The 13,484-nt window shown below is 46.2% G+C and overlaps 2 protein-coding genes across 9 annotated transcripts in view; one reads left to right on the top strand and one right to left on the bottom strand.

Annotated features, from left to right (window-relative positions):
- CTBP2 (C-terminal binding protein 2) overlaps positions 1-5,122 on the top strand; it is a 132,238-nt gene extending 127,116 nt beyond the window's left edge. For all 6 annotated transcript variants that reach the window (XM_059852192.1, XM_059852193.1, XM_059852191.1 and 3 more), the window contains 4 exons: positions 210-340; positions 1,197-1,324; positions 1,937-2,054; positions 3,577-5,122. In XM_059852192.1, coding sequence (XP_059708175.1) covers positions 210-340; positions 1,197-1,324; positions 1,937-2,054; positions 3,577-3,757 — 558 coding nt within the window. In that variant the 3' untranslated portion in view covers positions 3,758-5,122. The remainder of the gene's footprint in view (positions 1-209; positions 341-1,196; positions 1,325-1,936; positions 2,055-3,576) is intronic.
- A 411-nt stretch (positions 5,123-5,533) lies between these two features.
- Positions 5,534-13,484, bottom strand: part of ZRANB1 (zinc finger RANBP2-type containing 1) — a 44,496-nt gene continuing 36,545 nt past the window's right edge. For 2 of the 3 annotated variants that reach the window (XM_059852198.1, XM_059852197.1), the window contains exons 10-11: positions 10,672-10,901; positions 5,534-9,595 (exon numbers count right to left, since the gene is read on the bottom strand). In XM_059852198.1, the coding sequence (XP_059708181.1) occupies positions 9,377-9,595; positions 10,672-10,901 (449 nt within the window). In that variant the 3' untranslated portion in view covers positions 5,534-9,376. The remainder of the gene's footprint in view (positions 9,596-10,671; positions 10,902-13,484) is intronic. The other variant, XR_009487234.1, reaches the window with a different exon arrangement.

The raw sequence follows: 13,484 nt of genomic DNA, 5'->3' as shown, positions 1-13,484 counted from the left end.
GTGGTGCAGAGGTGATGGCAAAGGTGGGTTTTGTTTGCCAACTCCAGGGAGAGATGGAAAACCCGCGTGCAGCGGGATGGGGGCTGCTCTGGGGCTGGAGCACAAAAAGCGGGATGCTGCCACAGCTGGGGCAGCATCCCAGGGTGGGGGTGAGGACGGGAGGGGCGGGTGCACCCAGCTGACCCCATCCCTCTCTGGGCCGGCGGCAGATGAGGCAGGGGGCGTTCCTGGTGAACACGGCCCGCGGGGGGCTGGTGGACGAGAAGGCCTTAACCCAAGCCCTGAAGGAGGGACGGATACGAGGGGCCGCGCTCGACGTGCACGAGTCGGAACCGTTCAGGTACAGCTGCAGCTCGCGGGGGTGGCATCTGTGTCACCATCTATCGTGGCACAGCCAGGGGTACCCAGCAGCCATGGAGCCCCTGGTCACACCGCCCAGCCCCAGGGGACAGTCCTGCTGTTGTCACCCTGCAGCAGCCAGCGGTTGTAGCCCAGCACTGGGGCTGTGTGTGCTCAAAGGGACACTGGGAGCATGGAACGAGAACACAGCCTGTGTTTAGGAAAAGCCCCAACATATTCACTAGCCCTTGAGTACAAATTCACTGCACTCAGTGCTGGGCATTTTTGCCTGCAGCCTGGGAAGGGCTGGGTTGTAACTGGGAGTGCAGCTTCTCTCACCACAGAAATATTTAAAGAACAAAAAGTTTGCTCCTACACAAGGGGAACCCCAGTGTCCACTCCTCCCATCCTGGGAACACCCACAGCCTGTCCCTTTATCCCCACGCTGCTGCAGAACAACCCCAAACATTATTCCCATGGGAGCATTAAGCCCAGCCAGCTCATGGTTTGGTGTTTCAGCCCTTTCTTGGTGCATTTCAGAAGCCTGAATTCTCTGAGCCCTGCAGAGAGGCTGTGTTTTCTCCCCAGCACTTCTGTGACCATTTTGGGCTGGCAGGACCATCAGGCCAGGGAATCATGGAATGATTTGGGCTGGAAGGCACCCTAAAGCTCATCTAGTTCCAATTCTTTGCCATGGGCAGTGACATCATGCACTAGAGCAGGTTCATCAAGCCCCATCCAGGCTGGCCTTTGAAGGAGTGTTGCATATGCAGAGGGCAGGCCACAAGCCTTTTGCTGTTCATCTTTCTTTGTTCAAACATTGATTAATCCATTTGTTTGTTTTCCCATGCTCCCAGTTTTGCTCAAGGCCCATTGAAAGATGCTCCCAACCTGATCTGCACCCCACACACAGCCTGGTACAGCGAGCAGGCCTCCCTAGAGATGAGAGAAGCTGCTGCCACCGAAATCCGACGTGCGATCACAGGTACCCAGCCCTGGGGATGCTGGGCTTGGCTCCCTGGGTGCCTGGAGCAGGAGCCAGGAGGAGCAGAGACAAGATTCACCCTGACCAGGGGAAAGGGATCTAACCCCAGTTTGCTTCCAGTAAAAGAGCTGAGAACCCAAAGTTCCCTGTTTTGTCATGACTGGGTGATGGGTTTTGTGTTGGTTTTATTTTTTTAATGAATGGGCAGATACTGGTGACTGTGACTGGGAAGAACAGGACAGGGAAGCAGTAATTGCTGCCCTGTTACTGGTGCTAACCCACACAGTGGTGCAAACACAGCACAGCATTCCAAAACCAAATTCCAAGGTGGTGGCACAATACTTCAGCAAGAGTCCTTCCCTTGTCCTGAAAGTCACCCTCAAGGGAACAGCTCCTCTGAAAGCCAAGTGTTGGGAATGAGGGTGGGAAACTGGTCTCCAACCCTGCACCTCAGGACAGCTAAAACATCCTCCTGAAACAAGGAATGTGGGATATTTTTCCTGCCACCCTTTACACTGACAGACATAGTGGAATTATAAGCATTGCAGCTCTTTGGAGGGAGATGAAGCTGGGCGCTGGCTGACGCAGACTCACCTTTCTCTCCAACTCCAGGGCGCATCCCGGAGAGCCTAAGGAACTGCGTGAATAAGGAATTCTTTGTCACGACGGCCCCGTGGTCAGTAATAGACCAGCAGGCGATTCATCCCGAGCTCAATGGTGCCACGTACAGGTGAGCGGGAGAACGGGAACCCCGGGAGCACCCGCGGCCGCTGGCACGGCAGGGCTGGCACAGCGAGGGTGGGCAGCTGGGTACTGTCACCCCCTCCCTGGGGACCAGCACTCACAGCACGGGGGTTACTGATGGGGTCGAGCCAACCCCAAAGGGTGGGTGAAGCCTCCCTTCCCAGAGCCTGCATCCCTGCGGGCTGGGAGTCACTGGCAGTGTCTCTGGAAGAGGCAGGACCCCCCCCAGACCCCCCCCCCCCCAAACTGGATATGCCTTCTGAACTGCACCAGCAGCAGCTCGGTGTTCCTGTCCATGAGCAACCTCTGTGAGCCAGGCCCAGCTCACAGGTAGGTTAATGAGCCAGGGGAAAAGCTCCAAATATAGGGCTGTAGTCAGGTGACTCAATCTCCACCATCTCCACCTAATCTGAGATTAAGGGTTACTTACTGCTGCTGTGTTTAGATGGCTCCAAGTATGCTGGTAGGAGACATCAGGCTCAAGGAGTTGGAGCACGGGCTCATTCAGGGTATCACCAGTGCCAAAAATACTCTGAGCTACAAAATACCCTGCAGAGCACATCAGGTCATGTCAGGCAGAGCCAGGCCAGAGTTAGCCAGCAGCAGAGCCCCAAGACAGCTCCTGGCAGCTCCTGGGCCATGCAGGCCACAGGCAGTGCAGGCTCCCTCTGACCAACAGAACGTCCAAGCCTGGAAAAAGCCTCCCCTGTTCCCACTCTTGTTCCCAAACACCTGGGCAGTGCCAGCACCTGAGGAAAAGCCTTGGCTTCCCAGCTTAACCTGTCTCTGCAGGGAGCTTCAGCCTGGCTAAGCTCCCTGGAGCTGCAGCCCTGGAGCCCCTGTAAGCTGGCTCAGCTCACCACCTTCACAGGCAGGTAAAATTCCCTTCCCCTCCCAGCCTCCCAATCCACCTTGCCTCAAGGCAGTGGAGCTGCAGGGAAATGGGAGCCCTCAGGCCTCACGTGGCCACAGAGCTCCACATGGTTTTGTCCTCGTTGTCCCCACATCACAGCTGAAGAAATAATTATTCTCCTTTTTCAAACTCACTGTTGTTTCTTGGAATGTGTGTAACTCCTCCTGCTCTTAGAAAAGCTAGATTAGATCTGATCCCATCTTTGAGTTGTGCTGTTCCATGAGGAAGATGCAGCTCCAGGGAAAATTTACACACCAGGTGTAGGTGTTCAAGGTATTTGCACACATGCATGATGGGGTCAGCACACCAGCATTTGGGGTTTCAGAGAACATTCCAGAGGGTTCCTTACCCAAATCCAGGAGGCTGTGAGAAGGCACAGAACAAGCTGCAGTCCTGGTGGTGTAGCAGAGAGCACTTACCCAAGGCACAGCAGGTGATGTTTAACTCTGAGCTCTCCCTTGTAACTTAAAAGGAAAAGCAAACCTGGCTCCAGGAGGGAGGTGGGATCTCTCTGCTGTGTTTTCTCCAGTGGTGCTGAGGGGTGTGTGATGAGCAGTGCTGTGACAAACCTGCCTCTCTGTGTCCCCTCTGCCAGGTATCCCCCTGGGATGGTCAGTGTGGCTCCAGGAGGAATCCCAGCAGCTATGGAGGGCATCATTCCCGGAGGTATCCCTGTCACCCACAACCTTCCCACAGTGGCACATCCTTCCCAAGCTCCATCGCCCAACCAGCCCACAAAACACGGCGACAACAGGGAACACCCCAACGAGCAATAGCAGATAATTTAAAAACCATTCAATAAACTTAGGACCAAGAGACATTGGAAAAGAAGTTATACATGAACTAAAAGAGAAGAATTTGATACGAAATTTGTAATGTTGATTTTGGACAGAGGCATCATTGATGTTCCAGTGTTCCCGACAAAGCGACAGCAGCCAAGACTGGGGAGAAGCCCTGGAGAAGTCACCTGCTCCCTGCAGTGCTGAAAACTAGGATGTGATACATTAATGAGCAACTTCTGTTATTGTGTGTTGAGTTTCCTTCATCTGTGCATCAATCACCTGAATAAAAATGAATTTCTTTTCCCCCCTCAATTCCTTGGGAAGGACAGGGCTCCTGCACTGTGTCCAGGCCACTGAATTAAGCCATCTTTACAGAGTTAACAAGAAACCATTGTGTGGCTTCAGCCCTTTCCTTTCTCTTGCATCTGGTGACCTCTCCTAACAGGGGGCAGCAGTCCTGGCTTAGAAGTGGAAGGAAAAAAAAAAAAAAAGAAAATACTCCTCCTCCTCCTTTTTGCAGTGGCCAGTGCCGTGTAACAGAAGTTCTCCTGCCAGGTCTAAGTTCCAGCCATTCCAGCTGGGATCTGTGGGATGGGAAGGGCAGAAAGGGCTCCTGGCAGTGATCACTGCCCTACCAGGCTAAGGAAATCCAAACTGCCAGTCTCTTCTCTGCCCAATACACTGAATAAAGTAGCTGTGCATCCACCTACGCCCTGCAATGATGCAAGAAAATATAAAAGAAAAAAAAAAGGAAAAAAAAAAGGAAAAAAAAGAAGAAAGTATTAAGTTTCACACACTATTTGTACTCAGATATATTTTCTCAGTTTTAAATCTGCAGCTATTTTATCAAGTGGAAAAAGTCTTGAGCTGGAAAGGGTTCAAGAATAATGTTGCATTTCCTTATGTCTCAGGAAACACTTTTTATGGTAACTTGTCAGACTGTCTATGAACAAAATCCACTTTTTTAGACATTGATAAAAGTCTTCTTTTCTTCACGTGATATTTTATACAAGAACACTTCAAGATGTGTTATTAGATGTGACTGATTTTAACAAATCCTATTAGATTTGTATCAACTAGTTACATGTTATATTCATAGTCTTTTGTGAATCACCGCCTTTTGTTTTTAAAGATGGCCTGTTTTGAGCCTTTGTATGGGTACATTCCTGTTTCTGTGACAAAAAAAAAAAAAAAAAAAAAAAAAAGAAATCTTGAGCTGTCCCAACCAGACAAAAAAGAAACCAATGGCTATCAGTATGTTTTGGTTTAGTGTGTTACCGTTACTGTATTTGTTTATTGTAAAGGTGGACATTTAGCGTTCAGTGCAGTTTTCAATAAAAAGTGATAAAATTTCTATAATTTCTGAAAGGCAAGAGCTCTCGCTGCAATCTGGGGCTTGGAGACACTGAGAGGTAACCATAAGGTACAGAAACATAATTCTGGTCACACCTGGTGCCTATTTACAGTCCAGTGGGAGGGGAAGGTCCCTTCCAACTCAGACCAATCTGTGATGAAGAGATCACTGGGGGTTTCCACTAAGTACAAAGGCAGCTACAACTCAAACAACATTTTCTGTACATTCTCAAGAGCTGAAGCATTATCAAACCATTGGAAAATAAAGCCAAAAAAAGTGCTCAAGAGGTGCTGCTGGCTTTGAGCCTCACTGGGCAAAAGGCCTGGCTGTTCTTGTTTCCACCCTTCTTTCCCACTGTGTCCAAGTGCCACACAAATGGAGTTAGATGGGGACTAAAAAAAGCTGAAACCAAAGTGTCCAAGTTACAAAACTCTGTATTTTGTTTGCTTAAAATTAAACTGAAAACTTGGTTACCAGCTTCAAAGATCCAAACAAGAGGTCACCTGTTACAGAGTGATTGCTCCTTGTCAGTGCTCAGCACAGCCCAGCAGTGAATTATCCGTGACCTCTGTGAGAAACTGGGATAAAACAAGTCAGATACAGGGGTAGTATTTGGGAGACACCAAAATGACCATCAAAACCAAGAGGAAAACATTTAATTGACGTTAAGGTTTAGAGTTGTTTTAAAAATAAACAAGCCCTGGTACTTTGTTTCTCAATAATCCAGTCCCTCCCTGCGCCACAGGATCCGTGTGCCAGCAGTGACTCCGAGCTCAGAACATGCTGGAGCTTTCATCCAACACCCAACTTCCCTTTCAGCCAAAACCAAGGTCAGAAGTGCCACAAGCTCAACAGGAACACAGGTTAAGCCATCCCAAAGGTTACAAGTGCCTGCAGGGAGAACACCAGCAAAACATGCGAAGATTGGAGCCGTGGAAGCGGAAAGGGAAGAATATCATCACAGCTGGGAGATGCCAAAGCACCAGGAGCTGCAGCTCTCAAATGGAAAATTACTGGGCAAAGAAATTGGAAATGAACAGTTGCTGCTGAAGGTTTGTGGCTGACAGAGCCATGCTGCTGTTATCCCACTCAGGGAAAGCAGACAGGAAGGCTCTCCTGGGATAATCATCTTTTTCTCCAGGGAGAACTCCAGAGATGTCAAAGCAGCTGTCAAAACAAGCAGCTTCAAGGTGACAAACACTAAATAAAACCTTTTTAAAAGGTGTTAGGGAAGTTACTGAATAAAAGGGGGAAAAAGGAACGCAGAAATTAAAGTCTCCACACACACAAACCAACCTGGGTAATGGAGGAAACGCAACTCAGGGGTATTTGCCATAAGCCATGCAGCAGAACTTTGGAAGAATCCAGAATTACTACATTTTAATATATTAAAAACAAAAGAAATACAGGGATTTTCACTGAGGAAGTCATAAATAAAACCAGAAGAAAAATCTTGACCAGCTGTAAAGGAGGTAGCAATGAAAAGCAAAGTTCTGTACTAGGAAAGCACGTGCTGCTGCGAGCAATATATGAGGAAAATAAGATTGAGAAACCCAATTTTTTGTATATATTTTCACGGCTGAAAGTGCAGAACTTGCTGACAAGCTGCAAGGGAGTGTGTGCAGATTAATCTCAGTGTCTGTAAACTTTCAGGTGCGTGACTGAGGAGCCACTGACATACACTGACTGCAGTGCGAGCACGAAGCCGGGGGTTGGAGCTCTTTAATCTACAAGTACAGGAGGTTTGGATTACTCTGATTCTGGAAAAGACACTTCACCAGCTCCCAAAGGGCCTGTGAAGCACGTGAACCTGAACAGACCATTGTACAGCACATCAGAACAAAACAATAATGATCAAGGAAGCCAAGTGATCCAAAGTACCAGGACTGTCCTGTCGGAGCAGTGAGGAATTCATCGGTGCATGCGTTTGAGAACAGCTGAACTGACCACGGGGACTCCACTGCTCAGGGGAGGGCTGGGGGACAGGGGCACAATGCAGGCTGCCCATGGACAGCAGGAGAGCAGGGCCACTTTGGCTCAAGGTAGACTTTCACATTGGTAATTCTCCCCTTGGGACAAGGAAGCTTTGCTTCCCTGAACAAACAGCACTGCCAAAAGAACATGGGTGGGAGGTGAAAACTCCACAGCATCCTTGAGCAGCCCATGGAATCAGGAGTTTTTCCTTCTGTCCAACAGGCAGCTGGTCAGGGGTGGGCTGGGATCTGAACTTACAGGTCTGGCCACAGAGAGCTCCTCAAGCTGGCTGAGTTAGGACCCCCGTGGTCACAGCACGACACATGAACCACTCCAGCACAGGCTGCACGCCAGCTCAGGGCACAGAAATCCTCATCCCAGCTTACCCTGCATTCAGCTCCCCTGACAGAAAAGCTTTACATCCTCAGCTGGACAAGGTATAAAAGGATTTCACTGCAAGGTAAGGATAAAATAAAAAAAAAAATCCCAATTTAGAAAGGGAACTTGAACCAGGACTGTGTGCTCATGAAGAACCCCTGTATGTCTGGGGTTGGGTGGTGAATTTGGGTCACTCACACACGGCAGAGCAGCATTCATCCTTCACCTGGAAATCTGGGCATGCACCAAGCAGAGGAAATCTAATGGCCAAAAAAGGTGAAGACATAATAAACCTCAGTGGAATCTAGGACGGGAGAATTGCAAAATTAATACAGTACTTCATTATTTCTTTACTTTCGGTGTCGTCACCAAGTTTCTGTAGGAGTTGTGCACGTTTCAACACCATCTAAGCAGCATTTGGAAGAAAAAGCAGCAACTTCCTCAGGGTTTCCATAGCTCTGAACTACATAAAAATAGGTGCTATGGGGCTTCTTTCCAAATTCTAATTAAAACAATTTCATCTACTGCAAAATTTCTTATTCAACCACCACACCATCAAAAGTGCTTTTCAAGACAACCTGAATTGCACTGTATATGTAAAAACTGGCATTAACCTTTAGTGTTTCAGTGAGATTTTTAGATAAACTTTATCCATTACAGGTTACATGGCTAAAGTTATCAAATATAATAAAATTTCTACTGGAGAATATACTCTGAACTTACAGTCTTAGGAACTTACATAAGTTTAAGTATGGCCACATCAATCAACATGCAAGAAATTCCCAGGTTTACATACTGAGAAATATATAACAGTGCTTTTAAACAACTTGAGCATAGATTCTTCTTTTTAATTAGAACTGCCAAGTGGATTCTCACTAGATTTAGTGACCAAGGAGTAACCTTTAAAAAGGTGTTTTTTCATTTGCAGCAAAGTTTGAGTGATCAAAGAATAAATGATAAAAATTATATAATTTGTAACACAGCAAGACTGAGTTTTGACAAGATTAAATTCTCAATTGTGTTCAAGTTCTCAGATTTCACACAATTTTGTTTAGTGTATGCTCAAAGGAATAAAATCTTTTAGGTCACTTCTCTGAATAAATATCCTTATGTATACTGAAAGGAATCTATTAACTATTAGAAGAAAAAATAAAAGGCAAAAAAAAACCCCAAAAAGCTTTTTCAGGAAACAAATCATTTCACTCAACGTAAATTTAGCTTCTCTTCCAGTTTGTTCCGTAGAGTTTAGGCTTTATTATGTGGGCACAGCAATAACTAAAATATTAGTAAAATAAGGAACACATTTTTGCTTATGACTTGCTGTGGATATCTGTGCAAACAAAAAAAAAACCTCTCACAATCTGACCTGGGCACTAGTGAGATTTCACAGGAAAAGGCCTTTCAGGGAAATGTGTCAGAGTATCTAAAAGGTGACGGAGAAGACCAGGTTCTACTGTAAAAGAATCTCAGAGGGAGGAGATATCCATCCAGCTCACATGTGCTTTCAGAAGTGCCCTTAGTTGAAAAATTTCTCTGCAATAATTAAGATGCTGGTATACGTTTCCTATTACACAACCTCTTACACAACCACATGCGGTACATTTATAGACAGATTTACAGTCAGAAAGAAAAATGGGGTCGGTTTGGTTTGGTTTTTTTTTTTTTTCCATCTTGATAATAAAATTAGCTGTTTTTTGTTTCTTTTTCGTGTTTTTATACAAACTGTAGTCCAGCCCACTCAGCTCTCTCCAGGCAGCAGGATGAGCGTCCATCCTCTCCCCGTGCTGTCGGAGAATCCTTCCCAGCATGTATCCCCTAGACCTGGGTTGCTCCACACCCAACTGCTACAGCACAACGCTCACTCGGGGGCACACACTCTGCGCTGCTCATTTGCACTTTATTCCCCCTCACTCATCGTCGTCATCCTCGTCCTCCTCGCCGTCGGACAGGGACGTGCAGGGCCGGATCTGGCGGTAGCGGTCGAGCCACTTCTCCACCATCTGGGTGACCAGCGGGTGGTTGCGCCGGCGGGAGCTCTTCTGCATGGCCACCAGGACCCCTCCCTCGGTCACGCAGCAGTCCAGCCACTCCCGCAGCAGCTTCTCCTGCTGCTCCTCGTTGCCTATCTTTGGGGCACAGAAAACACCAGCAGTCAGGCTTCCCAAACGCCCAGCGCCCGCCCCGCTCCGAGCGTGTCCCACCTCGTCTGGGATTCTCCTCATCTGTCTTCTCCTAAGCTCACCTCTGCTCTAGGCAGTCACCCCAAAACTGATGCCCACTGCATTTTTAACCAAAGGCTCTGGAAATATTCTCCAGCTCTTCTCCCCATTTTTTCACATGTCTTTTTCCAGTACGGCCTTCAGTTATTTTTAAGCAGCTATTTATGTACAGTAGGCACCATATAAAAGCAGGGAAGTCCTAACAGAGCTTTCTGGCTTTACAAACACATTTTTTTAAGGTCTCAACATGAAATATTTTCTCTTGTGAAATATAACAAATATCACGGCTTGCTGAAGAAACATCCCTTTCTAGACTTGAAGCTCATATTTTTCTCCTTTTATTTACAGAATGCCCCCTTTCTGCAATAACATCAGTTTTCCAGCCCTCCCTTCACCCATGCACACCCTTTAGTGAAGTAATTCCACATTTTTATCCTAGTTATTACAGCAAAAATGAGTTGAGTTTCATTAGAATAGAAGGTGGAAAATGCTGCAACTGTAGGCCAATATTTGTGTTTCATCTTTTAGGGAAAAAAAACCCCAAAAGGCAGATTTCAGTCTTGCCTTAGGGACAGAACCCTTATTTGTGTGTCCTTTTCTAGGTATTCTGATATTCAGTGCTCTCAGGCACAGGGTAGGATTGTTGGGGTGTCCTGTGCAGCACCAGGAGTTGGAGTGAATGATCCTTGTGGGTCCCTTCCAGCTCAGGACATTCTGTGATTCTATGATTGTGCCTCTGTGATTTACATGGACAATGAAGTTAAATTCTATTTATAGAGCTGTAAATAAGCATCAAATTTGTGGGAAGATACCTTTCAGCATCACCTGGAATGATGGGGAAGGGAGCAGCATTAATTAACCAGAACAGCACACTCCCTCTAATTCTTCGGACACCAAAAACTCAGGGGGGCTACAGAGTTTGCTGAGCTTCAGAGAGCAGCTGTGACAAAGTCACCAGCACACATCAGGGGCTTCTTTCTTACCTCTTGAGCAGAAAGGAAGTGAATGTGCAATAATTTCCTCTCGCTGTCCACCAAGGGTAGAAAAGTAACAGTAACATCATCGTCAGTGTTCAAATTAGCACCAGCGCCTCGATTGCCATAGCCGTCATTCTCCATGGCAACCAGGGCGGAGAAATGGCCCCTCGTGTAGCCCAGAGCTATGGGACTTTTCCAACAAAAACTCTGTTCCCATAACAAAGGCAAATACACACCTGTGGGCAAGGAAAGCACAGGGAAAGGCTCAGAACTGCCGCTCAACAAGGAAGGATTTTGATACAAATGTTGTGGTCTGGGCCAAAAAGAGAAGCACATCACATTTAAAACACACATGGTTTGGTCTGCACTGACACAGGCCAACACTTTTCAGTAGAGCTAATTGTTGTTAATTAACACAAGTCAAATATCTTTACAACACAAGTTTAAACACAAAAGATTACAATCACAACCAATACATTACCACAGCCCTAAAATGTATGGTCTACAGTGCAGTGATGAACAAAAAAAAACAGATTAGAAAACCAGCCTTTATGTTTGATAATTCTTCTTAAAACTGAAGAAAAAAAAAAAGATTCTGCATGACAGAAATAAAGGTTACAGTCAAATGTCTATTTTTACCAGAGCAAAAATTCCACCATCTGCTCACAAAACTTATCATTAAAAGAACTCACTGCACAAAATGTTACTCAGCACTGATGTAACCCATCCCAGAGAACGGGACTGCTCATATACAGTACTCACAGATTAAATTAACACACATCAATTATTCATATCAATTAAAAGGGAAAAAATATAAAAAAGCACCAAAAAGCTGATACTACTTTGCTCAGCTACAACCAACACCTGATGTCACAGATTCTGAGAAGAACTGCACTTTTTCTCATCACCATTTTTAGCAATAAAGACAGCAATTTGCTCGAGGTCTCAAAATAAAACTGGAACTCCTTTCTTCCAGGAACATAAATAATTCTTGGTGTGTACTGCTGCAAGACAACTTAAGCAAAAGCACAGCTCACCTTGTGACAGGTTAAAAATAGCCCCACATAAACTCAAGTGCACATGTAGCATAGCAACCCCTCCTAGTACAGCTGCTGCTGCAAACACAGCTCCTCGACAGCCATGGAGAGGGAAGGGCAACGCTAAAATGGGAATCTGAGGCAGGGGTGGCTTTGGAGGTTCTGCCTAAGTGTTGAGCTCATCTTTTTGTACTGCAGTAAAAATTAGTGGGGGCTACCAGTAAATAATTGTGCCTTTTTTCTCCCCGCCTTGTTTCTGAATTAGCAATCAAGAGCTACCTAAAAGTCTTGCCAGTTGTTTAAAATTAAGATTCACACAAGTTTTTACACCACCTCGATTTAAAGACAGATCCTTTCAATACCTTCTTAGCCCTCCCTCCCTCCTGTCCCCATTATCAAGTCTCACTCTAAAGCAATGTTAAACACAAAAGGTGAAGAACACAGGAAAAGCATTCACCAGAAAGTTTCAAACCTTTGCATTAAGGGAAGGAACCAAACATTCAGTCAAAGTTCAAATTTACACAGAAGATGACATCCAGTCAAATGTAAGGAAGACAGTCCCTCAATTCCTGGGAGCACAGCTATGATTTTTCAGGACTGAAACTCAGCTCTCTGCCTCCATCTCTACACTGAAATTCAGCAAGTGTTTGGAAGTCTTCTTTCACCATTGTTTTATCCTGGTGAAAATTACACACCAATAATTTCCCCAAGACAAAAGGCTGTGCTGCACTTTCCATTCCTCCTCAACACTGTGACAAGCTCCACAAGAAAAGAATTTCAAGCATTGCCAGGGAGAATATCTAGTGCTCTTAAGAGTTATAAAAGTCACTCTGATATAAAGCCAGAAGGTCGTGTAACAACAGTTGACATGAACACAAGCCACAGAAAATAAAGACTATGGGCTGACACCTATCCTGAAGCCACCCAGACAGGATTTAGTTTCTCCAGCCTGACCTGATGGTCACTTCAGTCAGTCATCTTTTTTCCTGTTCAATTTTAAAAGCTGCATATTTGTGCCACTAAATACATGTGGCTAGACTAGGAGGGTCATAGTTAGGGCTTGAGAAAACAGATCTTCCACCACTGAAGCTTTAGGATTTAAAGAATTAACAGTCAGCTGGAATCTGGGGAACAAGGAGGCTGCCAATTATGGGATTCACAGCAGCTATAGCAAGGATGCCAAGCTGGAACAAGGAATCCTTGGGAAAAAAAACTCCTGTCAGGGAGAGTATTTTAGGGGTGGCTAACAGGGTGCTACAAACTGAACCATGATGTTGAACAAGTATTAAAAAAATTCAATTCCCCATTTCTACTGTAGAGTGGTTTGGGTTGGAAGGGACCTTAAAACCCATCCAGTTCCAGCCCCTGCCCAATCTTCCACCTTCCTAGGTGGTTCCAAGCCCTGTCCAACCTGGCCTTGGACACTTTCAGGGACTCTTCTGGTGGATGTGATGTTAAAGAGAGGCAGGGGCACCCCAGCACTCCCCAAAGCTCCAGGTGCTGAGCAGAGCCCACACACAGGCCCAGAGCAGGAGACTCCTCCTGGTACTCCATCAGCTGGGCTTCAGCTGTGCCCATGGCCTTTGATGAGCACACATTAACCACAAAAATGTGGCTGGCCAGGGAGAGGAGCAATTCCAGCTACTGGGACACAGGACTCCAAGTTCACCTGTTCCCAGGGCTGTTTCCATGGATGGATGGATGGGGCCTGTGGCAAGCAAATCTCAAGTTGTAACTATCTGGCTGCCTAAATTCCTGGAACCCTGTGTGCAGTAAAAGGGT

This window comes from Haemorhous mexicanus, chromosome 7 (assembly GCF_027477595.1).
Source record: "Haemorhous mexicanus isolate bHaeMex1 chromosome 7, bHaeMex1.pri, whole genome shotgun sequence".
Classification (NCBI taxonomy): domain Eukaryota; kingdom Metazoa; phylum Chordata; class Aves; order Passeriformes; family Fringillidae; genus Haemorhous; species Haemorhous mexicanus.
This window is presented reverse-complemented; position numbering and strand designations above follow the sequence as displayed.